We start from the raw sequence: 27916 nt of genomic DNA, 5'->3' as shown, positions 1-27916 counted from the left end.
TATATATTTCCCTGTGCTATATAGTATATTCTTGTTTATCTATTCTGCATATGCCTGTCAGTATCTGCAAATTTTGAACTACTAGTCTGTCCCTTCCCACACCCCACCCCTTGGCAACCACAAGTTTGTATTCTATGTCTATGAGTCTGTTACTGTTTTGTATTTATTTGTGTATATATATACATATACTTTTTTTAAGACTCCACATATGAGTGATTTTATATGGTATTTTTCTTTCTCTTTCTGGCTTACTTCCCCAGGAGAGAGAGGGCTAGACGAGGAGAGGCAGGCCCAGGAGAGGGCAGGCCCAGGAGAGAGGGCAGGCCATGTGAGGGGAGGCCAGGGAGATAGTGGGCAGGACCAGGAGAGGGAAGGACCAGAAGAGGGCAGGCCCAGGGGTGGGCAAACCCGAGGGCAGGCCCAGGTGAGGGCAGGTACAGGAGAAGGCAGGACAGGTGAGGGCCGGCCCAGGAGAAGTCCTATTAGACTTCCAAGAGATGACGTTGAGAGGCAATGGGTATTTGAGTCTGGAATACAGGAGGGAGGTCTAGATTGGAAATAGCAGTTTGGAAGTTGTCAACTTCTAGAGAATACATAAAGCCCTAAGGCTGATGGGTGCAGCAGCAGAAAGTAGTAGAGGCCAGAAGACAGCCTCAGGGGTGCTGTGTGCCAGCATTCAGGGGCTGGGACTGAGAAGACCGGCCAGGGCTGTGGGAGGAAACCAGAGCAGCCTGAGGCCTGGGAAGCCCCGTGAGGAAAGGGCTTGAGGAAGTCGGGGAGAGCAGCGGTGGGAAGTGTGGCTGCCGGGCCGTGCAAGGAGAGGACAGAGATCCCCGTGGAGTCAGCACCTGGTGGGTGGTGGGTGACCCTGTCATGAGCAGTTGCAGTCAGTGGACATGCTTGCTTGGATGGAAAATGAGAGGAATCAGAGGAAGCGAATGGGAACAGCTCCTTTGCAGGGGCAGGAGGCGTGTGTGCCGGAGAGCAGAGAGATGGGGCCACAGCTGGAGGGTGAACGCATCTTTTTTTTTTAAGATGAGGGAAATAACAGTGTATGCTAATAGAAAAGATAGGTTAAAAGGGTAAATTAGTAACACCACATTCACTTAGGTCAGGGGAGTTGCAGGTGAGGGCAGGTATGGGCACAGAAATGCCCCTGAGAGAGTCAGCTTCAAAACACTTGCCAGGTCCAGTCCACTCAAGACCAGCTCCCAGGAGGGTCAGCCACTTAGGAACTCTACCGCCCCCTGCAGTTTTGATCCTGGCAGGGCCAGAAACCATAATTAGCCAGCTGAGGGAGGAAGGATGGAGTTAGGCAGGAAGAAGAGGCCTGCCCTGCCTTCCACTCCTCCTGCCAGTGGTCAGCCAGCAGCATGGCCTTGCTGAGTAACTGATGTGGTGTTTTCATAGTTATGTGGTTAAAAAGTTCTCAAATGTTATACCAAGCTCCCAAATAAGCCTTGGATTGATTCAAGATTTAATTGGTGGAAATAAAAGCAAAAAATAAAATAAAGAGAAGAAAGCGTGTAAACATAAGGCTGAGCCACAGAGCAGGGTCAGCAGGCGTGCGGAAACATGTTTTCATTTCATCGAGAGCGTGTGTTGGTTTCTCAAGTTTGTACTTAATGATACATATTGCCACAATCTCTGAAACCATGAAAACAGCTTTCTGCTTTTTGCATCTGCTAAGTTCCCTGGAGACTGGCTGGGGCCCAGAGGGATGGGGAAAGGTATAAACTGAGGGATAAGGAGATAGAGATTTTTGGTGGGGAGCTCTCTGGGGGACTAGGCCTTCAGCATCCTTTGGTTCCACCCCACTCTAACCACAGTTGCATACAAACATGACTTTCTCAGGGGCAAGCCTCACTTTTGGAAATGTCCCAAAACACTCAGCCACCTAGCACCAACATTTGAAAGGAATCCAAAATGGCCCACAAGCAATTGGAGAGATTTGAAATGCATTAGGCTCCCACGTGCGCACCGGGCCTCTGAGCCTCTGTGCGCACTCACAGGGACACTGGCTCTGGAGGGACAGTTGAGGGACAGTTGAGGGTCAGTGCTGTTGCTAGGCTATGACTGTTCCGGACGAAACATTCCGAGCCGCTGAGCTTCGCAGCCAAGGTGTGGAAGCGAGACCTCTGTGGCTCTTCTGTAGCGCCAGAGCTGAGATCGGGAGGCGGCAAGAGGCCAGGAGGGAAGTGAGCGGTGTTGGAAGGCGATAAGCCAAATGAAGAAGAGACTCGCTAAGTTTGTGAGCTGGGTGGGCTTCAGCGCCCGTCAGAGAGAGGGCAGGGATCATGAGCACCCCGTGCCTAGGTATCCCATCCGTAAGCACGAACTAAAGAAGTTCCACAAAGCCGCATATCTTGGCGATCTGGACACAGTGGAGGTGTTGCTGTTACGTAAGAAGAATTTTGTACACAGCAGAGACAGGAACAACAGGTAACAGCGGCGGGGCAGGGCGGGGTGGGCCTGGGAGGAGCTGCCAAATAAGGTTGTAAGACATGAATTTTAAATTGCCTTCCCATGTCAGAGATGTTGAAGTGTGAGACAATGAGCATGTTAGAATCATTGAAGTACAGTGTTCTCTCGCATCCTTGCAGCAGCAAAGTAGATATACTGTCATTTTACTGAATTGAAATGTTGTCTTTGTAAAATAGTAATGGTAACAATTATAATATTACCTAACAATTATTGAGCTGTTATTTTGTGCAAGGAACTGCCAGACATTTTGCATAGCTTTTCATTTAAGCATCACAGTGGGGTCCTGTAAGGTAACTACTACTTCATGCCCATTTTGTTGATGAGGAAATTGAGGCACAGACAGGCTAATTGAGAGCTAATAAGTGACAGTGTTAAAGTAGAAGTCAGACCCAAGCTGAGCTGAATCTCAACAGCATGCCCTTTCTATTCAAACAGGTAGTTCTTCCATTAATGTGGTGAGTAATAAGAGCTAATAAATACTGTTCTTTCCCCATAGAAAGAACTAAGATAAGAAGACTAAATGTTAGTTTTAAAGGGGTAGGAATAGCATGCTGTTGAATGTTTACAATTACGTGAGTAACTGTATCTTTGAACTAGTATGCTCTAATTTCCTAAACAGTCCTCTTACGTTCACAGGACTGCCCTACACTTAGCCTGCACCAGCGGCCAGTCACCAGTGGTGACTCTCCTTATAGGGTGGCGTTGTGATCTGAATGCTCGTGACAAGGAAGGCAAGACAGCTCTCATCAAGGTGTGTAGCAGCCAACCGTGTCCACGTGAGATGGATTTGATTTAATTACTTAGAATAAAAATGAATTTACCTGTTTTAAATATAATGAACTGCTGGGACTTGAGGAATGTTAACTTGGAATGCCTGGCACTTACAGTCTGTTTCTTGCTGCGATACCAACAGGCTGTACAATGCCGGAAAGAAGCGTGTGTCAGTATCCTGCTGGAACAGGGTGCTGACCCAAATCTTGCTGACGACTTTCAAAACACTGCTCTGCATTACGCCGTCTTGGCTGGAAATACATCAGTTGCAGCAGAGCTGCTCCGCTATGATGCAAATATCGAGGCGATAAACGAGGTATAGCTCAACTGACTTTATTTACAAGATATTTGAAATACAGGGTCTTTTCTAGCTATAGGTGTTTTATTTATAGTAATATGTTTACTGAATACAATACATCAGGCCCTGTTATCATGGAAACAACTCCAAAGCCAAGGCCAGAGGCTAGAGGTAGTGCCCACAGAAAGGGCAGAGCTCTGTCTCCCAGCCACACTTGTACCCCAGAAGGAACAACTTCCCATTAGGAAGTGCCTGGGAGTGGGTGGTAGGCTCAGAGCCTACAGAAGATGAAGGCTTGCAGGGAGTGAAGTGATGGCAGGGGCTGGGTGCCTGCCTGGGGATGGGTGGGAGGAGGAAGGAACCCAGTACCCAGCAGGGGGAGCTGGGTGACTGCACCTGGGCAGGGGATGCAGCAAGCCACAGGCCCTGAGCACCCCAGGATCCCAGGTTCTCGAATCTGGGCAAGTGAGGTCAGGTCCTGTTTGACAGCCAAGGGGCATTCGCTTGTGCTGGTGGCCACGTGGCCCTCCACGTACACCTTCACCTTGGGGTCTTCCACGCTCAGCCTGGTGCAGCTCCCATGCGGGGCTGTGGCTGTAGGTGGGGAGCAAGTGATGGTGCAGCTGGTCCTCCTGCTTTTTCTCCTGGCTCTCCCCTGAAGATTTTGATTGAATAAATGTACTCAGGTCTAGACGCAGGTATTTAGAAATACTTCCCTGAGATTCTGATACAAGCCTTGGTTAAGGACTACTGAATGGATTCGTGTAATGCATGTAAATTCACAGACCTCAAAAATAAGACATCTCTGGAAGAGCGGGGGTTTGATAGATGCTACTGCTTTCAGTGCTCTGCTTTCCAGCCATGTTAGCCTGACTTTTACCCGTCTCTTCCTCTGTGACTGAGGAGTTTATTGGCAATATTACTGGCAGTATCTATTGCCTGGAAGAATAGCTCCTTTTCCTTTCTAACCACTGATCATTCAGTGGCACTCAGTCTTAGAAACTTGCTTGTGGTGAGTGATTCAATAAGTAGAGTCGGACCCTTTAAAGATTTTGCACCTTTTGTTCCCATCCAGGTCATTAGGTCAACAGGGTTTTTCTGATCACAATAATAGGAAATCATGAGCCTTCTTTTGGTTAAAGCTGTGTAACGGACTCTTGCAATATATCTGTTAGATTCACTGAGCTCTAGCATAATCAAGATGACAGTTTTTTTTTAAATTAAAGTCTAATTGATTTACAGTGTTGTGATAGTTTCTGGTGTACAGCAAAGTGATTCAGTTATATTTATATATTCTTATTCAGTTATATATATCCTTATTCAGTTATATATACATTCTTAGTTATATATATATTGTTGTTCAGTTATATATATATTCTTACTCAGTTATGTATATTCTCATTCAGTTATATATATAGTTACTCAGTTATATGTATTATTCAGTTATATATACATTCTTAGTCAGATACACACACACACACACACACACACACACATATTCTTTTCCATTATGGTTTATTACAGGATATTGAGTATAGTTCCCTCTAGTATATACAGTAGGACTTTGTTGTTCATGTATTTTATATGTAGTAATTTGTATCTGCTAGTCCAAAACTGCTAATTTATTCCTCTTCCACCCCCTTTCCCCTTCAGTAACCATCAGTTTGTTTTCTATGTCTGTGAGTCTATTTCTGTTTTGTAAATAAGTTCATTTGTATCGCATTTTTAGAATCCACACATTAAGTGATATCCTATGGGATTTCTCTTTCACTTTCTGACTTACCTCACTCAGTATGTTAATCTCTAGGTCCTTCCATGTTGCTGCAAATGGCATTATTTCATTCTTTTTTATGGCTGAGTTATATTGCATTATATATAAGTATACCATGCAAGATGGCAGTTTTAAACATCAAGACCCATGACATTAGTAACAAATTGGAATTGTTCTAATAATTTAGTTTCGGCCATCTCATGAACTAATTATCCATTTGATTAACAATTGGGGAGAATTAGATACAGGTAGATTGTAGTTTTAGTAGGCATTGGAAAAATTCTTGAAGCAGTTATTATGAGCCTTTTTAAAGTGTATTTATCTTACAATATATTTTTTTAATTGAGGTATAGTTGATGTACTATATTATATGTTACAGGTATACAGTTGAGTGTTTCACAAATTTTTAAGGGTTATGCTCCACTTACGGTTATTATAAACTATTGGCTCTATTCCCCATGTTGTGCAGTACATCCTTGTACCTTATTTTATGCCTGATTGTTTATACCTCTTAATCCTTAATCCTAATTATCCACTTGATTAACAATCAGGGAGAATTAGATACAGATAGATTGTAGTTTTAGTAGGCATTGGAAACATTTTTGAAGTGGGTATTATGAGTCTTAATCACAATTTTTATTACATGTTGGGGCCCAGTGTTTTTGTGTGTAAGACGTATGATTCTAAAGAAAGGCAAGGTTTTACATACAAATAGTTGATTTATACCCAACTGTTTGGGAAACACAGCAAACATAAAAACACAAGTGGGCTATAGACTAAACATGGCCCTGGATATGTTCAGTTTGTCTCCACACATTGAGTCAACATTTAAAATTTAGGAGACTTGTGCAGAAATCTACACTTAAGAACTTCTCCTAAAGAATCAAATCTGGTCCCCCTTGAGCCCAGGCCTGTGTGGTCTGCAGAGGTGGCCCCTTCTCGGTGGGGGGTGTGTTCTCCAGTTTGCTGTCCTCACTTGTGACCTTCACTTACTCGGGCCACCTATGTTGCCTCTGTAAGCATTTGAATTTACAATTCCTGTTGTATATTTTGATAAATATTTCAAGATTTTAAAGATAGTCTATATTAATTTATAGTCTACTTCATATTTTATAATAATCCCTAAGAGTGGGATGGAATTTTTCAAATTAGAATTTATAAGTTGGTTTAAGAAAAACTTTTTCTTTACATGCAAGTAGTCATATTCCCATTGGAATGTCTGCAAGCTTTATGAGATCAGTCGTAGTTGTAATTGGATAGGTTATGCATGTTGCAGACAGTATGGTATCTTTCTCCTCAGCGTGGCTCCTTAGAAATGTAGTTGATTCGGCAGCTAAATGGTTCTCTCTCTGGAGCAGTGTTTAGAGTGTCGGGAGTAGTAGTTGAGCAGTAAGGTAACTAGAGAATGCCTGACACACGCTGCAATAGAAGCGAAGGTTCTTGGAACCAGCAAATGTCTGAAGTGGGTTTCAGAGAGTGACTTCACAGGGAAACTTTGGATGAGGTCAAGGAGGAACCTTTTAAAGAGAAGGAGCACAGAGCGGCGAGGAAGAAGGGGCTACTTTTTATTTACTTTATAGTGTATGTTTAAGTTCAAAGATTTAAGTTTTTAAGTTCAGTTTTGAAATTTATATGTAATTTTGTACATTGTCAACTGTTTTTACTATTTTACAGTATAACATGACACCATTTTTACTCGCCGTCAGGAAAAACAAAGAAGAAATGGTCAAATTTTTGATGGAGAACGGGGCAAATGTACATGCAGTTGACAAGCTGCAAAGGTACAATAGTTTGTTCTCTCTCTCTCTCTCTCTCTTTTTGTTTAATCTTAATGTTGTTCTAGAATAGTAACAGCCAATCAGAAAGATTAACTTAATAAGAAGAGGATTAAGTTAGAATCAACACATCATCAGTTAGGTAGAAAAGCAATTATTCTGCCTGGTGTCACAAAGAACAGTATGCAGCAGGATTCATCTTCCTTTATGATAGTGACTGATGTAATTTGCAACCTGATTTCTTTGGTCATACGGTCTTAAAATAGTTCAGGGGTTTCATTTTAGTTTTATTAGTATGGACTCTAGTTTTTATTTACCTTATGAGACAGTGTTGAATTTCTTCATTCTTTTATAATTTGTTTTAACCTCTTCTTGGTATATATTTTTTTCTGAAAAGATGCATATTAAACAAAGAGGAGTTTGTTTTGCTTTTTGGATGACTCTGCTTTAAATTACTTTCTTTGAAGGATACTGATGTTATTAGGTTATCACTGAGTGAGTATCACTAAGAGAGTAACTATGACCAGATACTGTGGGCTCGTCAGTTTTTATCCTTTTTCATTTCTAGTACAGTTTGATGTTTTTATTTTTAATTGATAACGGTAGAAGGAAGAAAAATAGCTTTAATTATTGAATAAACATTCCCTTTAAAGAAGACAAGTCTTAGGTGGATGATAAAGAGGAAAGAGCTGGGCTTTAGAGTCAGACGAGGTTGAATTCCCAGCTCTCCTGCTGGCCAGGTGTGTTACCTGGGGGACATGACTTATCACCAACCAGTATGTTTCCTGTCACGTAAAGGAGGGTCGTAGTACATCCTTCAAGGGGGGTTGTGCCTAAGACAGACCATGCGTAGACTGTTCAGGTTAGTGCCAGGCACATGCTTCTCAGCGTGATTAACTGCAGCCGTGACTATTTTTATTGCCTTTTTTATTCATATTACTGTTTTCAGCCTGCAAACAGCTTCTCCTTACCTGACCTCTAGCTGATTTTAAAGTATTGTATTTCAGACGAGGGAAGAAATGGGGAATCCTTTATTTAAATCTTTACCTACTTCAGATAAGTGACCTCAGCATCCTTCTCCATCAGAGAACTTTAAATTAGCAACTTCTACTATGTGCTACCCAAGTAGGACAGGAGGCTTCTTTTTTGTCCCTCTGTTTTGGCCTTGGAGGTAATTTGCAAAGATGAGCACTCAAGCATGTAAATGGTCAGTTCTCCAGGGGTGGGCAGGATATTAACTTGGTAAAATAGATCAAATTAACTGTTTAAGTTAAGCTAACTAAGTTCCTAAGGGTGAAGTTGTCTCTTTTATTTTAGATCAGCACTCATACTTGCTGTGTATCATGACTCACCGGACATAGTCAAGCTGCTTCTTGAGAAACGTGTTAATGCCGATTCTCTAGATTCACACGGACGGACTGCTGAAGAATATGCTTATTGTAATGGTTTTGAACAGTAAGTGTTTACATTAAAGTGCCAGTTCTCTCTAAACTGAGGTTGAAAATGACCTAACTGTTACTTGTTATGTGACAGGTGAGAGTTCCTAGTTGGGAGCAGGCACTTTGGGGATGGCAGTGAGACCCTCCACATCATCAGCTGGAAACCAGCAAAAGGCCAGACTAGTGAGATGGAGCAGTGGGCACAGGGTTCTTTATCTCAGGGTTTGTAAGGTGTTTATCCTTAGGGTCCTGCTGTTCTCCATTTCATTCCAGTGTAACCCCAATGCATGGGGTACAAATAATGTCACATATCTGATTTTTCTAACTAGTTGTTTGGGTCTTAAAATGTTTAGTAGAGCAGAAAATCCTGTATTTTCCTTTGGGGACTTTCTTCTGTAATCTTGCTGTTGAATTTTCCAAGAACCTAAGGGATTGCCTAAGATCACAGTGACAGTCCTCTCCCACAAGGCATTGGGGCAGGGCGAGGGCATTCTAATCGTTCTCTTGTTTCCCTTGATTCTGTTGCTGCAGCATTGGTACTAAAACTGGTTTTAACAGGATCTCTTCGGCAGCTGGGTCTGGGGTCTGGATGTTGCTCTCTAAAGACCTTTAATAAAATTTTAAAAGAAGAAAAGGAAAAAGAAACTGGTCCTGCAGTCGGGTCATGATTGACCTCTGCTCCCGGGATGCCTGTGCTGATCCAGTTTCCGCGGTCTTCGTGGCGATGGACACGTAAACTTAAGAGTGACAGCTTGTTTAGTTCTCATACATATGCTTGTATGAGGTCATATATTTATAAATAAGTTTAACTACAAGTTATATAGTAGCTGAGGTGCCCTGAATTATAAACCACGAAGAACAGCTAGTCACCGTAATTTGTAACATTTTCTGAAAACTGCCACATTTAGATGTTACACCTATGAAAAAAACACACATTGGGTTTTATTTGGGATTCTCAAATAGTTCCAGCATTAAAGTTCAAGAACAAATTATTCCATTCTTCCACTGTTTCTCTGAGCATCTGGGGGATACATTATCTCATTAAATCTTCATAATACTCTTACGAGTATTAATAACTAACTGCCTGACAGTAAGATCCCAGTTTTATAAAGGGAGACTTTGAGCTGAAGAGAAGCACCTTGTCCAGGAACAAACAGCTGTTGGTTATAGAGCTGGGACTTCTGAGTTCGAGATACTTTCCGTATGTCACGGTCGCTCTAGTTAACTTTTAATGAGCTGTACTGCACTCAGTTCATGACTACTTCACCTTACTTTTTTTCCTTTTTAAGTATACATCCTAAATTTAAAAGTGTAGATTGTACAAATTTGAAATATATGGGACAATTGAAGTTTTGATATTACCTCTGATATTGTCTGAAATAATCTAAGAACTTAATATATTTGGTAATTGTTTTTCATATTAGCATTCAAGTACTAATATTTATTTATCACTTTATACATAGCCTTTACCAACTGATTGTCGACTACAGAGCCGGAAAGATACCGAATACTTCCCCTCAAAATAGCGACCTAGGACAGAGTTCTGGTAATAAGTTACTGTTGTTGGGCCCACCGTAGATACGGAAGTAAGATTGAGGAAATTTTGATAATGAAAGGGCAGTGATGAAAGCCAGTGTGTAAATTTCATGTATGTTTTTATTTTTTTAATTAACTTTTTCTTAATGGTCTAGTATTCAGAAGTATTTAAGAAGTTAATTGTAGGTAATTTAAAATCTGAGACAATATTGTCTTAAAAGAAATTCATTTGTTTAATCATGGCCCCTTAAATCCCATATTATATCTTTGTGTAGATATGAAAAACAGGTTTTTTTTACTTTGTTGTACATTTCCTGTAACATTTTAACAAGTTGGCCTTGTTACAGAACTGGATCTTTAATTTTTACAGCAAATGGATTACATTGGGTAAATGAATGCTAGTTATTGCATAGTGATTAGTCTCACTAAAAAGTGATTGTCTTTAAAACTGGGAGCTTGGCAATACCTTCCTGGTGCTGTAAACAAATGGCCAACAATTAGAACTGCACAGCTGGGCCAGTGTGCAGCATACTAATAAGAGATTGTTTTTTAAAGGTACCTAGTGATAGGGCAGAAGTCAGGAAAGCAGTGCCTTGTTGAGAAGCACTGGTTACTTTTCACATCATTACACGAACAAGGGTTCTCTCACCAATTTCATTCCTCAGAAGTGCAAACAATGAGATATGCTGCCTTCATGAGAGTCAGATGTTTTCTTCTTTTTTGGGGATACTTGTCATGAAACTATATTTTGTTAGAACAAGGTTTTCTATTGCCATTAGTTGAAGGATTGTCATAATAAGTATTCAAATAGCACAACTCAGGACTCAACAAATTGTAATAAAAGCAAAGAAGTGCTTCACATAAAAAAAAAAAAAGACGACTGTTGCCTAGGTGTGACCCCTCGCGTGCTGTTCAGTCTGAACTGTATGAGGGCACCTTTAACTTGGTAGACCTTGATCAAGCAAAGAACTTCTGTTGTAGGAAATACAAAGATGGAAAAGACAGAGTTTTGGTCTTCAAGGTGCTCATAACACAACAGAGTTGCCCCTGGTTAATGTGTTTTTTTTTAACATGACTTTCAAAGAAAACATTCTTATCTGTTAATTCATCCACTTAACAGATGACTATCAAGTGTGTTTTAGGTAGTAAGCACCACTCTGACGTTACAGAATGCAAACAGGTCAAAAGCACAGTTCCTGGCCTCCAGGAGCTTGTTACTGTCATCACCATTTTTATGATTGGCTTTACTTTATTCTGTGCTTACTGTGTCCCAGAGCCCACGAGGAATTTGTAACTGTCTTTATGTATTTTTTATTGGTATTTAACATGTGCCAAATACTTCAAGTCCATGGTGAGGAAAGAAGTTTTTTAAAAGTGTGTAGGATGTCAGGTAAGCCATGCAGAGCGAGTAGAAGTTTGCCAGGGAAGGAGGCAGAAGGGCCGTGTTTGGTGGGTGGAACATCTTTGAAGATTACATTTGGCAGAAAGGACAGCGGTGCAAAGGCTAAGATGTGCCAGTTAACTTTGCGGGATCTATGAGTTTCATTTTGTTGGTGCAGAAAGGATGCTGTAGGAATGATTGGGAACGAGGTGACTACCTAGCTCAGGCATGCATCTGAAAGCCTTTCTAGTAGTATAGAAAGGAGGAGGTCTGCTGTAGACCTTGGGAAATTTGTCAGAATGCTTTTAGCTGCAAATAATAATAGGAGCCCTAAGTAACAGTGGCTACAGCAACAGGAGTCAGGATTGTTTAGAAGGTTTGGTGATGAAATCAGGATCCCAGATGCTGTCCCTCCTTCAGCTGTGAGGCTGCTGGTGTTTGATGTCGCCTTTCCTGGTCTGCTGATTAGCAGCAGCTCCAAGCATCATCTTCTCACATGACAATATCCGCAGGCGAGGAGGGCTGCTTCTCTCTGCATGTTTTCTGTAACTAGGAAGGAAACAGACGCTTCCGTAGACTTCCCCTAGCATCTTATTGGCTGGGCTACATCACATGCTCATTCCTAAAGCAGCCACTGGGAAAGGAAATGCAGTTACTGTGATGACCGTAAAACAATCATTTCTCTTTCTGCAGCTAAGGAGAGTTTACCTTCTTCTCATCCTGGGGCAGAAAATATCCAAGAAAAGTTGCAATTGTCCAGCAAGGACAACGAAGAAGAAGTGTTTGTCGAGTTGGGAACCAGCAATGGCAGCTGCATGGATTCAGTGAAGAATGTTGAGCAGAAGAGTAAGAAGATTCGATTTGAGTCTTAGGGTTTCCTGTTATGACATAAAGCAGGGATGCACAAGCTTTTTCTGTAAAGGGCCAGAGAGTCAATATTTTAGGCCATGTGATGTCTGTCACATCCACTCATGTCTGCCATTGCAGTGTGAAAGCAGCCCTAGACCGTATGTGAGCGAATAGGGATGACCGTGCCCAGATAACACGAGGCTGACAAAGCCAAATGGTGGGGTGGGTTTGTCCCGTGGGTGTCGTCCAGAAATACCACGCTATGTAAGCTTGACACTGTCAGTTTATGATACTGATTCTACTAATGATTATCATTCTTTTGTGAGTCTCATAAAGTTTGGTTGGGATTTTGGTCCTTGAAAACAGCAGTTCACTTTAAAATACCAAATTTGGATAAACACCCTCTTTTTTTGATAAATATAAAGGAGGGGAAGTGGTTTTTATGCATTAATTACCTACCAGGAGTATACCAGTATTCACTCAAGTGTGTAGTCTCCAGGTGTGGTCCCAATGGAATGCTTTTTAACAAAAACATTGGTCTTATACTTTCAATGTTCTGTGTTTTTCTATTGCCCGTATAAACTATTTTACTTTCTTCTTTAATAGAGATTTCAGTGACTAAGGTTGCACCGAGGTTTGAAGACATCTCTGTAAGCAGGTAGGATTTTATGGATTTTTAAAAATTACATGTTGACTAAGGGAACACAGAGAAAAGAAACAAGGCTTCTTGAGTGTCCTACTGTGGGTTAGACACCGTATTATGTACTTAGCATTTGTTACCTCATACAGTCCCCACAACAGCTTTGCAGAGTAGCTGTGCTGTTATAGCTTACTTCTAGTTAATTAGGCAACTGTAGTTTAAGGAGGTTGACTAGTTGACCCATGATTCCATGGTTAACAAGTAGTTGACCTGTGACTTAACCATCAGGCAGCCTGGCTCCCAAATCTGCTTTCTCATCCCTCAGCATAGACTTGTGTGACTTGTTTGTTTAAAGAAATGAACTCACTCATTTTTGATGTGTATTTTTCTCCAAAGTATTTCACCCAAACATGATATTGATGATTCACGGCCTCCATCAGATGGTAACTTAGATCTTGCTCCCAAGGTAAAGTGTTTTCTTGTGAAATTAATTTTTCTGCTCTGAATTTAGTTCTGTGTAGTATTTACTCTTAAAATTTAGCAGTGTTCTGCTTATCATTGTTTTATGTTTGTATGAGAAAGTTGGTCAGAGTAAACCATTTTATGAAAATATGGCAGGTTTTTTTTTTTCTTTTCTTTTTTTTTTTTTACTTTGATAAATACTGAAGATGAGGCTGAAGCAAAATGGACTAGAAAATAGATCGTGACAGGAAAATTGTATTGTGGAAAGGTTTCCCACAACAGAGGAGGTGTGAAGCTTGGCCAAGGATAAGGATTCTTTGACTTTCAAACCACACTGACAGCACTTGTATAATACTCGTGCCTCAGGGACATCTTCAGTGCACACAGCTACTTACTGTGATAATCATGGCCTCTTCCTGGGGCCTTTCAGTTCCAAAACTTACGTAGCATGTATCTTTTTTTTTTCCCCCTTGGACACTTTTTATTTTGGTATCAGAGAGTTGTGAGGAAAGAGGGTTTTTTTTTGTTTTTTGTTTTTGTTTTTTTTTTACTTTATTTCTATCTCTGGTTCTGCATTAAGACTAAAATAATAGTTGAAATTCTAGAAATTTAGAAATTAAAATTCTGTTTCTCAAAATCCATATTATAAAGAGATTCCTCTGTGTTTTCTAAATTATCCCATTACAAGTATATTCAAAACTCTGCATCTAACTGAAGAATACATGTTTTTCCTAAAATAACAGCCAGCTTTAAAAGTAGACTCTTAATAACAACCATATGATGAAACCTATTTCAGAATTCTTCTGTATTACAGTTTTAAAAAGTATGTCCAGTCCTCGTGTCCCATTCTAAAATTTCAAGTTTCAGACATTTTGTAGTATAGTTATTTACATATTCATCTTATAGCCCCTGCATCAGTGTACACCGCTAGAGATTAGGGAACGTAATTGTGCATTTCCTGGAGCACCAAGAATGAGGTCTTAAATGTAAGAAGCATTTTATTATTTTTTGAATGTGAATGCATGAAGAGACATGGAATTCTGCATCATGCTGCACGTACTGTAACATGCACACTCTATCATAATGAAATCTGTTTGATGGTACAGGTAATATAATATGCGTACTATGTCATAATGAAATCTATTCAAATTCTAAAAATATGACTTAAATTTCTATTCCCTTTATTTAGGCTGTAAAAGTTCAGTTGTTATGAGAGGAAGTATGTCATAAATGCCAAGGAAGTAGATAAGAAGTATATGATAAGTAGGAAGAGGTTACAGTCTGTTTTTCAGTATCCACCAACTGTGAGCTTAGAATTTGAGATGAAAACTTTTTAACCTTCTTTTAGCCCCCTCTCATGTTCCATTAAATATATCTTTTCAAGCTATATATTATCCTTAGAATCCTGATTACCAGTTCTTTGTCTAGGTGGAAATTTGATATGTTAGGAACTTTCTAAAATCTATTTTTCTCTCTCTCTAGTAATAATTTGCAGCGTTCAGGTAGTGAGAGACGACCATGTTCAATTGAGTGACTGAGAGTGACAAAATTTAACTCTCACTTATAGTAGTATTTACAAACAAACAGTTGTAGAGTAATACAGGTCAGCATTATTGGGGATATACTATGAACAAAGGCCTTTGTTTTATATATATGTTTCATATATCATGTATTTTGATATTTTTATAAAACTTGAAGAATAATATATATACTTGCATATATAATTTATATGTTTTTATATATATAATAAAAAGGTAAAACAGAGGCTTTCACTCATGGTATATCCCTAACAATACTGATACATCCCTGATCTATTATATATAAATGCTAAAGTATATATATTTCTCCACATGCCTTGTTATACTTACATTTTCCTTTTTTTCTTGCCTTAAGTTTGTACTTGACTAGTCATGTCTCATTTTTTCTTTTCTTCCTCCTCCCCACGTTTTTTTTTTAATGGTTTGTCCCAAACCTAATATTTCTTTGCAGAAAACACTTCTTCAGTGTCTGTTCTTTCAGTCCATCTCACTCTGCCTCTGTGAACATATTTAGTGACAGTTTTCTGTTTACTATGTGTGTGGCTTTCACTCATGAGTCATTGCCCCTCAGAATTACTTTTGTTTTTATTCCTCTTTCTTAGAAGTAACTGAATTTGAACAATCATTTGTCTTTAGCTTTTTGGCGAATGGAATAGAAGTAGCTTATACTGTTTGTTGTTCTAACTCATCCAAATAAGATACTGCTAAAAAGTAAACTCTCATATTTCCCCCATGAGAGATCATTCACACATATATAAATCATGCAAGCATATTTCAAAATATAACAATTACTTTAAATTTCTTAATGTTAGTTTTTTCAATAGGACTGTAAACTATGAGGGATAAGTTTTTGTTCTAGATCATTTTGGTCAAGAAAGTCATCTAATGGATACCATAGTGTTTGTATAATAATCAATGAGGGGTAAAGAAAGTAACATTTTGGGACCCCTGAGATCATCTCTCATAATCCTCACCCCATGAGAAGATGTAGGTTGGTAAATGACAGACCCAGGACTTGAATCCATGTCTGAATGACTCCAAAGCCAGTGCTCTTTGTGTTAGATCATCTAGGAATGGGGAATGTTATAGTTACTTTATTCAATTTCATATTTGTTGTTCTTAAAGCTGTTACTTTCTTCTCCAGAAAGTCCGGCATCCAAGATCCGCAAAGCCAATTCAGGCCTGGGGAGAACCCATGATAAACAGTAAGTTATTTGAAGACTGTCTTTCTGTGTTTTCACTGATTAGAAATTATAGATAATTTCATCTGCCATACCTTGTTTTCACTACAGCAGAGGCAAAAGATGGTGTTTTGAAACCAGGAACTAGCACCTTCTTTGAGGACAATAATTCTAATAATGAAAATGAAGATGTGGTTAGAACCTTTTCCCAACCATCAAGTGAAGTTTCAGGCTTTTCTCATCCTGCCTTCCCAGCACCGGCACCTCTCACATCTTCAGCAGTCCTTGGTGTTACAGAGGTAAGTCGTTTTGTTTTTAACTTTTCCTTCTTGTGCTTTTTCACTTACCGTCCCCCTGATTCTCATGGGGATGAAAAGGATCCTACACAGGAATGGAAGTCCTCAAGATCACAATAGAAAACAGTGTGATAACAAGAGAGGTACACGTGCAGGACTGAGATTTGTAAAGGTTGGTGGCAATAAACAGTTCTCAAATATGCCATTAAGAAAAGAAAGAATAAGAAAGCAACTGGAAAGAACGGCTGGAGGAAAGAACGGCTGGATGAATATGAAGATGGGCAGGGGTACAAAGGGGAAAGATTCATCTAATAAGGACAAGAAAAATGAGTGTCAAAATGAGAGAGATGATTATACAAAAAAACAGCAGAAATAGTGGGGTTAAGTGAGAGCAGGAATTCTATAGTACAAATTATGATAGAAATTATCTCAAATTCAAATTAAGAGAAGGAAAAGTCAGCTCATGGAAAAAAGTGCTCAGACTCTTCTGAAGGACATATAGCTGATTTTATGAACAGCAGAAAGAAAATTTGATCCTCACCTTTTTTCTTTTTGGTTATAGAAGTTTGTTTTTTAATTCAAATGTAGTTGTTGTACAGTATTATATGAGTTACAGGTGTGCAGTAAAGTGATCTGGTTATACATACCTATGTATATATCTAATTCTTTTTCTTTCTTTTCCATTGTAGTTGTGAGATATTGAATATAGTTCCCAATGGAAGTTAGTTTTAACTTGAAGTTATTTCTTTTTTTAGAAATCCTCACATTTAAATTGATGAAGTGATGTCTTATATTTAATCCAGCAAATTTTGTCTCTCCATTCCGTCCCCAGTAACTGAGTTCTAGTTTTCCATGTGACTTCTCATGCTGTTTCACACCTCGACCTTCGGCTCAGGCTGCCCTTTTTAGAACCCCCTTCAAGTCTGCTCTTTGCACTGGGTCTGTCATTTAAGACACAGTCTTGTCTTCCCAGCGTTCCCGGAGCTATTGACACGCAGCAAGTCTCTTCTCTCCTTTGTGCCCTTACTGTGTCTGTTCACTGCAGGTGTAGAGCTGTTGAATGATACTTGTCTGTGTTGATTCATTTTCATGTGTCTCTACCTCCCCTAGAATATAGAGCAGAATCTGTCTTTTATGTAGATTGCCAGCTTCTCCCAGGGTAATGCCTATGATCTGATGCATACAGTAAATATATGTTGTCTTCCTGACTGAATGACCAAGTGTAGGAATATGATGTTTTCTGAAGTTGGGTTTTTGTTACATTTTGTTTTGTTTTTATAGAAAGAAACAACAAAGCCGAAAACTGGGGGAAAAGAGAATGGCACTCGGACTATCAACAGTGTTGTAAAGGAGCAAGCAGATCATAGCAAATTGATTTCTGTTGATGGAGTACCCAAAAGTGACAGAGGTGGTAAGTCAGTGAGCATCTATGGATTTTCTTTTCTGTTTAAAACTAATGTGGTTGGAGGGGGGAGGGTATAGCTCAATGGGAGAGCGCATGCCTAGCATGCAGGAGGTCCTGGGTTCAATTCCCAGTGCCGCCATTAAAAAAACAAAAAAGCTAGTGTAAAAAATCTAAAGTGTGTAGATCCAAATATGATATCCATTTCTTAAGTGTTTTTCTTTTGCCGTCTTCTTTCATAAATACCCCAACTACGACCAAGTTTTCTTCCAGAAAATGCTTCAACCTTCTGAAATTCTTTTCTGCCACTTTAATTTATTGACATATTCATGAATCAAGATAGACATATATATATTTAAACTTCCCAGTGGTATGTGTTCTCATTAATGTATTCGTGACTGCATTTTGTAGGCGCAACTTCAGCTTTAGGATTAGAAGAAAAGGAAGATGTCAAATCACCCTTGGATTCTGAGGTGCTGCCTTCTATTATTATTTTCAGATATAAGCATTGCGTGATATTAAAACATAAATGGAGGGATGTTCTGACTTCACTTTCTCACTTCTGCATTTTCCCAGCAAAATTTTTTCCTCATTTTAACCCACACTTAGTAAAGTCATTCCGTGCTACATGTCATACCACTGCAGAGTGCACTTCTGTTAATTTTCCAGACTCACATAATGAAACGTGTATGTAGTGCAAAAGCCAAGGCTTAGAAGTCACAGGGAATCGGTTTGGGTTCTGAAGTTACCTTTTCTAAAAACTAAAAATAATTCTTGGTCAGCCTGTGACCAGATGTTTGTTTCTTTGTTATAAATGAATGTGTAAAACTCCTAGTGAGATTGAGAGAGAAACAGGTTGTACTAAAAAAAAAAAACACGGTGTTTTTGTTTGTTTGTTTAACCACTTTGTCCTTGAAAAGACAGTGCCTGTGACTTGAAAGTACTATTATATTTGGATTGTCAAGTAGATCTGCAATGAACATTTCAGGAGAAGCAAAAGCATGGGGAATAGTAATAAATATGTGGGGTTAAAATACCAGCAGTTTGGTTTAGTGATGTTTTACTGAGGACAGCACATTTTGGGTAGGGAAAATAGTGTGCACTGAGTACCTCTATGGCGACAGGACTTCAAGGAAGCTAAGTGCAGGGTAGTGATGACCTATTCCAAGGTGACAGCCATGGAAAGAGGTAAGAAGAGCCTGAACTCTTGGATCTCGGCAGCTCCTGCCTAGTGGCACAGCACTGTATTTGAAGTCAGCAGACGTAGCATCCTGATTCTGACCCACTGTGGGATCTTGGAAAAACTTGTCTGACTTATTTGAATGTCAGTGACCTCGTTCAAAAACATGGTACTGATACCTACCTCTCAGGTTATGTGTCATGAACAAAACTGGTAACAAATGTGAAAACACGTTGTCAACTGTAAAGGGTGCTATAGAAATGTAAGAGAATGAGCACAGTGGCCACTAGGGACCTAGTGAAATGCTGAGGACACTTTTTTAAAATCTGAAGGACAATAAAATGGGAAAGTTAGAGTGGGCGCGGGGATTTCTCATTTGGGCTATGTTGAGTGTCGGTAGACTATTATCGGACATCTCCGATAGGTATATAGTGCTTTGGTACTTGAAGCCCTCTGGGGAATTTAGACGTTTTGACCTTAAATGAATTCCTGTTCCTGAACACCAGCTATGCACCAGGCAGTTAGACACTGAATGTAGCAGTTGAGGGGTTAGGCTGTAGTGGCAGGAACAGAAGAACAAATAAACAGGAACCCTTTATCAGGGACAGTAAGTCCTTCACATAAGGAACGTGGAGAGCGTTAGGTTAGACAACAGTGGGGGAGTTTGTAGTTAGGACGGGGGTGGAGTAAGGGTGGAATTTAGGTAGTCAGAAAAGAGCTGAGTGTGACCAAAGCTGCCAGATGATGGACAGGAAGGAGCCAGTCACACAAAGGTCCAGGGGAGGGATGTTCCAGACAGAACAGCGGGTCCCGTCTGCTCATCACGGTGCTCCAGCATCTTGGAGTGGCCAGGAAGCAGTGAGTGGGTAACTGTCCTTAGAATCACTGTTATTGCTGTGTGTAGAGAAGAGAGAATGTGCATCATAAGGGCCTGGCACATGCGGGTGGTCGCTAAACAGTGTTCTTATTCTTCCCTTGTTAAAGTAAAGCTTATGGTACTTTTTTGAAGAGCTGCATAGCTACATTTAAAATTTTTCTGCTGTTAATTTAAACAAATGTTTTTCTTTCTACTTTGGTACTTTATTCAACTATTTTCCCTATCAATAAAAGTTTTATCAAATAATAGATTCTGCTAAGCCTTTGTTTACTGAAATGTAGCAGTTTCCACAGTGTTCTGTTAATACTCAACATGACAGACTCGAAGGCTTCTTTTCATGTCATGTGTGTTATTTTAATACTAAACAAAATATGTGTACTAAGAAACATTTTAAATTTATAGCACATTTATTAAAGAATATTTAAATATGTATATTTTTAATTGTATTTTTTATTGAAGTGTAGTCAGTTTATAATGTTAGCTTCAAGTGTACTGCAAAGCAATTCAGTTACACATATAAAAATACATATTTTTTTCAAACGTCCTCTTCTTTCGTCGAGGAATGCAAAATGGAATTAGGTGTTTTGAAGTTAATTCTTTGTTGAAATCTGCATGTAAGTCAGTATTTTGTCTGTGAAAATATTTGCTCTAGATTTCCATGCTCAGTTTACAGAGTCAAAAGCCAACTGAAGATAAAAGATAGACTTGATCTGAAGAGTGTATATGAAATTTTCTATTTAAATGTTTGGGTTTCCAGGATATGCTTATTTTGTTTTCGAGTCTAATTGCTTTTAAAGTAGGAAATTAAAAAAAGAATAATAAGGTAGGAAACGCAGGTATTTTCTTAGAAAGGGATCAGGAAATCTTTATGTAATTCATTATTAATATTAATTTTAACAGAGTATCTCCGAGATTCAACTTCTGAACTGTGTTGATAATTTATCTGGAGCTGCAGGTCGAGGAGAAAAAAATACATTAAATGGACAAATAGAAAGTAAGTACTGTATTTTATTTAAAAAAAGTCATTTTACAGAACGTTGATTTAAAACATGGACTTGGATCTATTCTCTCAGCCAAAGAAAATCACCTGTTGAACATATAGTGAGAAAAAAGAGGAGAAAAGGAAGTAAATTGTATATCTTACCAGGTGTCAGCAACAGATTAAAATAGAATGCTGTTTAAGGAGCTCAGTTGTTAGCTTTCTTTCAAGATGCTCTGTGACCTGAGGACAGTCAGGAAACCAGGAGGAGGGAAGGAGGGAGTGAAGAATGAGGGAGGTAGAGAGGAGGGGACTAAATGAAGGAAAAAGGGGGGGTCCCTGGCAGGAGTTGGTAATGTAGAATATTTCTTTAGAAGAAGGAAGAGAAGAGTGTTTGAAATGAGACGGGTATGAAGTGAGCTGCTTCCAGCACCAAAGCTTGTCCGGGAAGCACAGCAGGATGTCTCACTCCCTCGTCCCCCCGACCATTAGGAAGGCGGCGAGGACGGCGGTACCTGATCACGCAGAGCTGGGTGTGCCTGCCGTGGGTAAGCACAGGCGTGTGTGGTCAGCTGTCAATGTCTGGACCTTTGTGTCATGCAGCGTGTTGCTGCCTTATAGGGTGGTGTCTCATAGGCCAACAGAAGAGTGGGAAAGAGGAAGAGAGCAGGGTGCCTTCCGGGGAGGTCAGGGGAGCTGGAGCCTGGTAAAGAGTCCCCTGAAAAGTCTGCAACTCCTGATGCAGCTTTTGGGGAAGTGTTACAGTGAGACGCATGCGGCTGGATTTCAGAGGGATGAGTTAAGTCCGAGTGCTGTAGAAGCAGACTCGGTATAGACTGGAGTTTCTCAAATTTTAGTCACCTGGGGACCCAGTGAAAAGTGCATATTCTGAGCAGTGGGTCTGCGTTTCTAACAAGCTCTTAGGTGATGCCCTTGTTTCTGGTCTTCAGATCACACTCAGAGGGTAGACTTGTGTTTACGGGAGTCTGGAAGAAGAGCCACTGGGGAGTTAAAGACAACAGCAACAAGGAAAAGCATGATTTTGTTTTTCTTTCTGAGCACGTTCATAGCCAGAGGGAGGCAAAGAGTTGAAGTAGAAATTAGAGATGTAAGATAGTGCTGCTAAGCAGAGAGGAAAAAGAAGTGGTGGGGATCGTCCACCAAAAGAATAGAAAAGGGGAAGAATTAAGACCACAGGTGTAGATGTACCTTTGAAGAGGAAAGTGAAAGGAAGGAAGGAGGAAAAAAAGGCAGCAGGTAGGTGATCTTGGAATTGAGGAGGAAACTTGAGAGAACTCCTTTTAGATGACGTCAGTGTATTTGCACTGAAGCCAGATTAGATCATTGCCACTCCAGAGAATACTGGAATCAGGAGGGGGCCTAGAATTGGGGTAAACCACAGCCACTCCTCCTATCAGGCTTCGAAGATATATGTTGTATTGGTATTTGTTATTCAAATGAGATTAACTTGAATATGAAGCATTGACTGCTTTTTTTTTGTTTGTTTCAGGATACCTAATTTTTTGATAAGATAGTTGTTTCACAAAAATCCTTGTAAACATTAGCCTGATTTACCAAACCAAACTAATTTTGGAAACAAAAGAAATTAATAGGGTTCATTCCATAAATGCTAACGTTGTTATTTTCAGTGAATACGGCACAGGTTTTGAAATATAAAAGACTTTTAGTATCTAATAATTCTGTGGCAATTAAAATTTTTTTTGATCACCAGATTTCAATATTGAAAACTCAGTATACATTCTTTCTTGCATGAATGGATCAAGAAACTTGGATGGCTAGAGGATCCAAGAAATGTAGGCATACCAACAGCCCATGTGGGTATGGGAAAAATATTTTTATGAACTATTATTCTACAAGTGTGTATCCAAGCCGATCAATTCATATCACTTTCTCTGACGAGAAGTGAATTGCACATACAAATGGACTGCCGTCACAGCTGTGGACTTCCTAAATCGCAGAACGAATTGAAGAGTATGATAAGTACTTGTAGACTCATGGTGTCAGGCGCACGAAAGATGTGCTGCTGCGTTTTACCGTCAGCTTTCACATTTGTCTTCTTGGAGCCGTGACTTGTTCCTCTGATTGGAGATCGCTTTTCTCCTCCTCAGGCAGCAAGTTCACACTGGTACATGTGCACGTTTCTGTTTTATAAATAAGTCACTTGAAACATAATCGTGCTTTTGAGATCTTAACTGCATGTTCTGTTAAGCCTGTATTCCTGCTCTTCATTGAGTGTCTATAATGGACTCATGTTTCTGTCTTGTTGCTGTCCTAACTGCCCCTGAAAAACAAGACACCGAAACCTAACGTGTCCATTTCCAAAGCAAGCATGAGGATTGCACTCAGTACTAACTGTGTGAATGGATAGTTGGCTTTCATATTTACATATAATTGATTATGTGTCCCTTTTGGCTTTTAGATTCTACTGAAAAATATCCTCACTTGAAGGTAAAAACTTTTATACTTTTATCTTGATTTTTTTTTTTTAATGAGGGTACTGGGAATTTAGCTTAGGACCTCATGCACTGCTAAGCAGGCACTCTACCACTGAGCTAGACCCCCCCCCGAATTATTACTACAGATTGTATCAAATGTACATTATTAATCAGTTTGTTTCAAAAACCATTCAGCCTGCAGTTGGAGTGAAAGATTCTGTTCCTAATAAAACAGGAGAAATGAAGAATTTACAAACATTCAAATCAGGTAAATTTTGCAATACAAATTTAAGTCTGAAGAGAAGTACAGTCTTCTTATTCCTAATTCCTTTTATTTCTTCAAATTTAATTGAAAGATGACATAAATGCGGCAGATGTTATTATTGGTATCCATGTTTGAAAAATATATATAAGCATAAGAAATGGACTTTTAAAATGTCAGCTTTGACTTGGATGTTTCTGTTGATGCTGGGAGACACTAAAGTGCTCAGCTTGGAGTCCCTATACTTCTCAGGGATTCTGAGAGATTGATTATTAGGTTCTAAGATTTTTCCAGAGTTTTAAAATGCTTAATTGAATTCTGACCTTTATGTAGGATAAAGCTTCACTTGCTAACATGTCAGTCATATTTGACTTTATTTCATCTAGTGCTATCACATTGATGATATTTATTTATTTCTGTATTTATTTATTAATGAAGGTCCTAGGGATTGAACCCAGAACCTTGTGCATGCTAAGCATGTGCTCTACCAGAGTTATTTCCCTAGCCCAAAGGTCTTAAGCCAACTGGATGTTTTGATTAGCATGCTCTCTCTCTCTCTCTCCCTCTCCCTCTCTCTCTCTCTCTGTGTGTGTGTGTGGTGTCTTTGATTATTAAAAATGATGGAAGTAATTAGTCCTACCTTAATGTTTGGTAGATACGATCTTTTAAAACAATAATCCTAAAAGTTTTTGGATTTAGGATATTTTTTATACTATTAAAAATTATTGAGAATTCTGAAGAACTTTTAAGTGGGTTGTATCTATTGATGTTTAGTATATTAGAAAATAGAACTGAAAAATTAAAAAACAAGCACACACAAACATTCCATTAGCCATTAGAGCTATGATGTTACCACATGTCATGTGTCTGGAAACCTCCACTGCACACTTAACAAAAAATGAGAATGAAAATAGCATTCAGTATTATTGTGAAAATAGTTTTGACCTCCTGGACTCCCTAGATGGAGGGAACATGGGGCTTCAGGGCTTCTCAGATGACACTTGAGAACTGCTGTTTTAAACAGGGTTCATGGGTGTGAAATAATAAAGGGGCCCTTGTGATGAAGTGGGCTTTAAAGTTCACTTATACATTTCTTGCCTTTTTTTCTTTAACTTGTCTTAAAAAGTTTGAATCTGACAACTTAATTCTTTTTAAAAAAGGAAAACATTTTTGTTATATATTTCCTGTCTCATGGCACTCTGTACTCTTTGGACCTAGTTTGTACCTAGATTTACCCTATTTTTATATGGAAAAAATTAGTCACTCAAGGCTATCCTTTCTTATATAAATTTATGATGTTTATCCACGGCTTAAGAATTCTGAAGATATTGGTACATTGAGGAAAGACTGTCTCATTGTAATTTAAGTAGTACCATTCAGTAAAAGTTTTCTTAAAGCCCACATCTCTAGGACTCAATACTGTCATGCATATTTAAACGTCCAGTAAATGGCTGGTTAGACATACATTTTGTTAATGAAAAAATTCATATGTTGAAGAATCATAATTATTCCTAAAGCTCTTATGGAATATTGACTGTTTTATAGAGAGTGATGAGTGAATCCAAATTAGTAATACTAGAAAATTAAACTTAGAAAAAAGAGACAGTGGTTCCCTTTATGAACAGCAATGACATGTAAAGTACAACCAGCTGGGAAGGAGCAGTGTGTTTGGGGGAGAGGAGGGCGTGGGGCTGCGGACGTGGGGCTGCTGCTCTGGGAAGAGAATTTGTAAAAGTTTGTATTGTTATTCACATTCTAATAAGTGGAAACTTTGTTTTCAGGTTCTTCAGACTGGGATTCTACTAGTCTGAGCCTCAATAATAAGGCTGGTCAAAGAGCCGAGCATTTGAAAGTTGACAAATGTCCGTTGGTATCACAATCAGTGACCACAAACCAGTCAGCACCCACAGAACTGAGGCAGACGGCCCTGGTAGATAAAGACCGGGTGAATATTGGAGCCGTGTCTCTGTCAGAAAATGCAGCGCTCCGTGGCCTGTGTGAGTCACAGCTGCCAGAGAAGAGAAGCAGCAAAGAAGGTAATAAAGCAGCATAGAGAAGTAGCCATAGTCTACCTGTGCGTGGCTTCACCACACTCCGACTTTGCAGAAATCATTTTGTGGCAGGATCTCCTTTGTGTTTACTCCTTTTATGCAACCTACAACCAGACAATACCTTTTGGCATGACATTTACATTCATCCTCTGACCAAAGCAACATATTAAATAGCAAAGAGAATTAGGTGAAAGTAAGTTCGTTCAGAGTAGTATTTAGCACACTCCTGAGAGTGGGTAGGAGGATGATGTCTAGAGCTTTGTGAGTAGTTGGGAAACCTAGGTGGACATCCAAAGATTCCCTTCTCAAAGTATGGTTTCTTAGCTTTATTTTTATCTAGCTCTGAATTTATAAATATTTGTTATAGCTATAGTCAGTGTAACTGAAAAAGCACCTCTGCAACTAAATATCAAAGTATTTCTAGTATATTCTCTGCCTTTCTGTATTTTAGAAGTGGCTTTCCCAGCAGTAGTGGCAGTCATTGGGATTTTGCTACACAGGACCTCTTCTTAACTGTGTCCACACAGTATATCAGCTTGTTTTATTATTTTTAATGGATTGATGGGTCGAAAAGGATATTGGTTTTTAAGGAGTGCTTTATCACTTAAAAATAATATATGGGATATCAATTCTAATTCTTCTAGGATACCCAGTCTGTTGATTAACCATATCTAATATGGGTTCTACTTTATATACCAATGAATTTAGTGCCTTAATCAGTGATATAATCAGAGCTGTAGTAATAAGTCATACAATATTTTTTCTGCTCCTATAGTTTTATCTTTTCTTTCCTTACCTGCAGAATTAATGTTGTATTTACAAAAGATTCTCAGTTATCTCCTATAGTAGTGACTACAAGCTCTAAACTCAAAGTTTTTCTAATAAATACTGTTTATACACAGATACTTTTAAGAGTTTGTCCTCTACAGCATGGGAGCAAAGAGGATAGACATGTAAAGAAATAGTTTACAGTTCAGCTGGTGAAGACACACTAGAAAAATCTGTGAGGTACCAAGGTAGCTCCAAGGAAAGAGATCCCTGTGTCTCTGTGGAAAGACAGCTGCAATCAAGGAGGACTTCACAGAGCAGCTGAGTCTTCAAAGAGGAAAAGGAACTTGTCAGAACAATAGAGGGAAACATTTCAGGTTAAGGAAAGATAAAAGCATAAAAAGTAACAGTAATTTTGGAAACCATGAATAACATTGCTCTTGAAGCTTGGTATGTTGTTAAAAAGGTACTGTTAGGAGGGGAGAATAGAGTGTATCGTGACTTTGTATATTTCTACTGTATTTTTAAATTTTGTTTTATTTCTCTTTATTTTGTTCATGTCTGGTGAATCAATTTGTGAGTGAAACTTTGAGATGTTTGTATGCCTTTATCTGGTAACATCTAGTATTTCCCAAATAGTTTGTTGAAGTTTTAGATAGTTAGAAGTAGTTCTTAAAGAAGTAAATATCCAGCTAAAGATTAAGCTTAATTTAAACTGTCAATTGATGAAATGTTTATGTTTTTATAAAGATGATGCCTTTTATCTAGCTGTTCTAAGTAGTGAAGTTTAACTAAGCATATTCATTTTTCAGCAGACCCAGACTTACAAAGGGCATCTGAGGAAGAGCAAGAAAGACTTGATGGGAGTGAAAATAACCTCTCACAGGTATGTGAAAATGTAAATTTAAACTTCTGGTTTATATTGTTTTCTGTGCTTTAATAACACAGTTATTCAAATTCAAAAGAAATTGCCTTTCAAACTAGGCTTTTAGAGTCAATAAATAATTATTTAATATTTAGTTTTGAATAGCATTTTATCTAATTACAAAACTTAAAGTATTTTTAGGATCTATAGCAATTTATAGTTAAACTTTATCCTTGGAATTGAGGCAAAAAACCTTCCTGAATATTGTTTACTTCTTCCATTTTTATAACTTCCACACATGATAAAGAAGGTGATATCAAATATTAAATCATGTGATATAAGCAGTTGAAATTGTAAATAATATAGCAGTGATGGCCACTGAGTTAGTTTCATGTAAGGAACAGTCATTCCCAGTGGTCCAAAATTTGCAGTTTCAAATTGCAAGTCATTGATGCCAAGATGAAAGATTTCTTCTGTCTTGTGATCTCTATGTAATCGATTTCAGAATCTACAATCAGGGAGAGAATAGGGGTCATAGAGTCAACCCAACTGCCTAGTAAGAGAATCAAACCTTCCAGGATTGGACCTTTATTGTTAGGGAAGAAACAAAAACTTTCTAATTTATTTCATTTCAGGGTAGGAAACCAGTAAATAT

The 27916-nt window shown here is 38.9% G+C and overlaps 1 protein-coding gene across 5 annotated transcripts in view; it reads left to right on the top strand.

Moving 5' to 3' along the window:
* The window catches only part of LOC116153389 (ankyrin repeat domain-containing protein 26-like), a 70663-nt gene that overhangs the window by 12082 nt on the left and 30665 nt on the right, over positions 1 to 27916 (top strand). For 3 of the 5 annotated variants that reach the window (XM_064477018.1, XM_064477019.1, XM_064477015.1), the window contains exons 5-22: positions 261 to 2442; positions 3121 to 3235; positions 3398 to 3571; positions 6999 to 7105; positions 8417 to 8554; positions 10002 to 10084; positions 12149 to 12301; positions 12911 to 12962; positions 13341 to 13410; positions 16089 to 16149; positions 16237 to 16424; positions 17703 to 17832; positions 18235 to 18296; positions 20781 to 20874; positions 23300 to 23328; positions 23511 to 23583; positions 25359 to 25613; positions 27209 to 27282. In XM_064477018.1, the coding sequence (XP_064333088.1) occupies positions 2228 to 2442; positions 3121 to 3235; positions 3398 to 3571; positions 6999 to 7105; positions 8417 to 8554; positions 10002 to 10084; positions 12149 to 12301; positions 12911 to 12962; positions 13341 to 13410; positions 16089 to 16149; positions 16237 to 16424; positions 17703 to 17832; positions 18235 to 18296; positions 20781 to 20874; positions 23300 to 23328; positions 23511 to 23583; positions 25359 to 25613; positions 27209 to 27282 (2073 nt within the window). In that variant the 5' untranslated portion in view covers positions 261 to 2227. The remainder of the gene's footprint in view (positions 1 to 260; positions 2443 to 3120; positions 3236 to 3397; positions 3572 to 6998; positions 7106 to 8416; positions 8555 to 10001; positions 10085 to 12148; positions 12302 to 12910; positions 12963 to 13340; positions 13411 to 16088; positions 16150 to 16236; positions 16425 to 17702; positions 17833 to 18234; positions 18297 to 20780; positions 20875 to 23299; positions 23329 to 23510; positions 23584 to 25358; positions 25614 to 27208; positions 27283 to 27916) is intronic. The other 2 variants (XM_064477017.1, XM_064477020.1) reach the window with 2 other exon arrangements.

Source organism: Camelus dromedarius, chromosome 21, assembly GCF_036321535.1.
Source record: "Camelus dromedarius isolate mCamDro1 chromosome 21, mCamDro1.pat, whole genome shotgun sequence".
Taxonomy (NCBI): domain Eukaryota; kingdom Metazoa; phylum Chordata; class Mammalia; order Artiodactyla; family Camelidae; genus Camelus; species Camelus dromedarius.
Note: the sequence above shows the minus strand (reverse complement) of the source record. Positions and strands in the feature narration are given on the sequence as shown.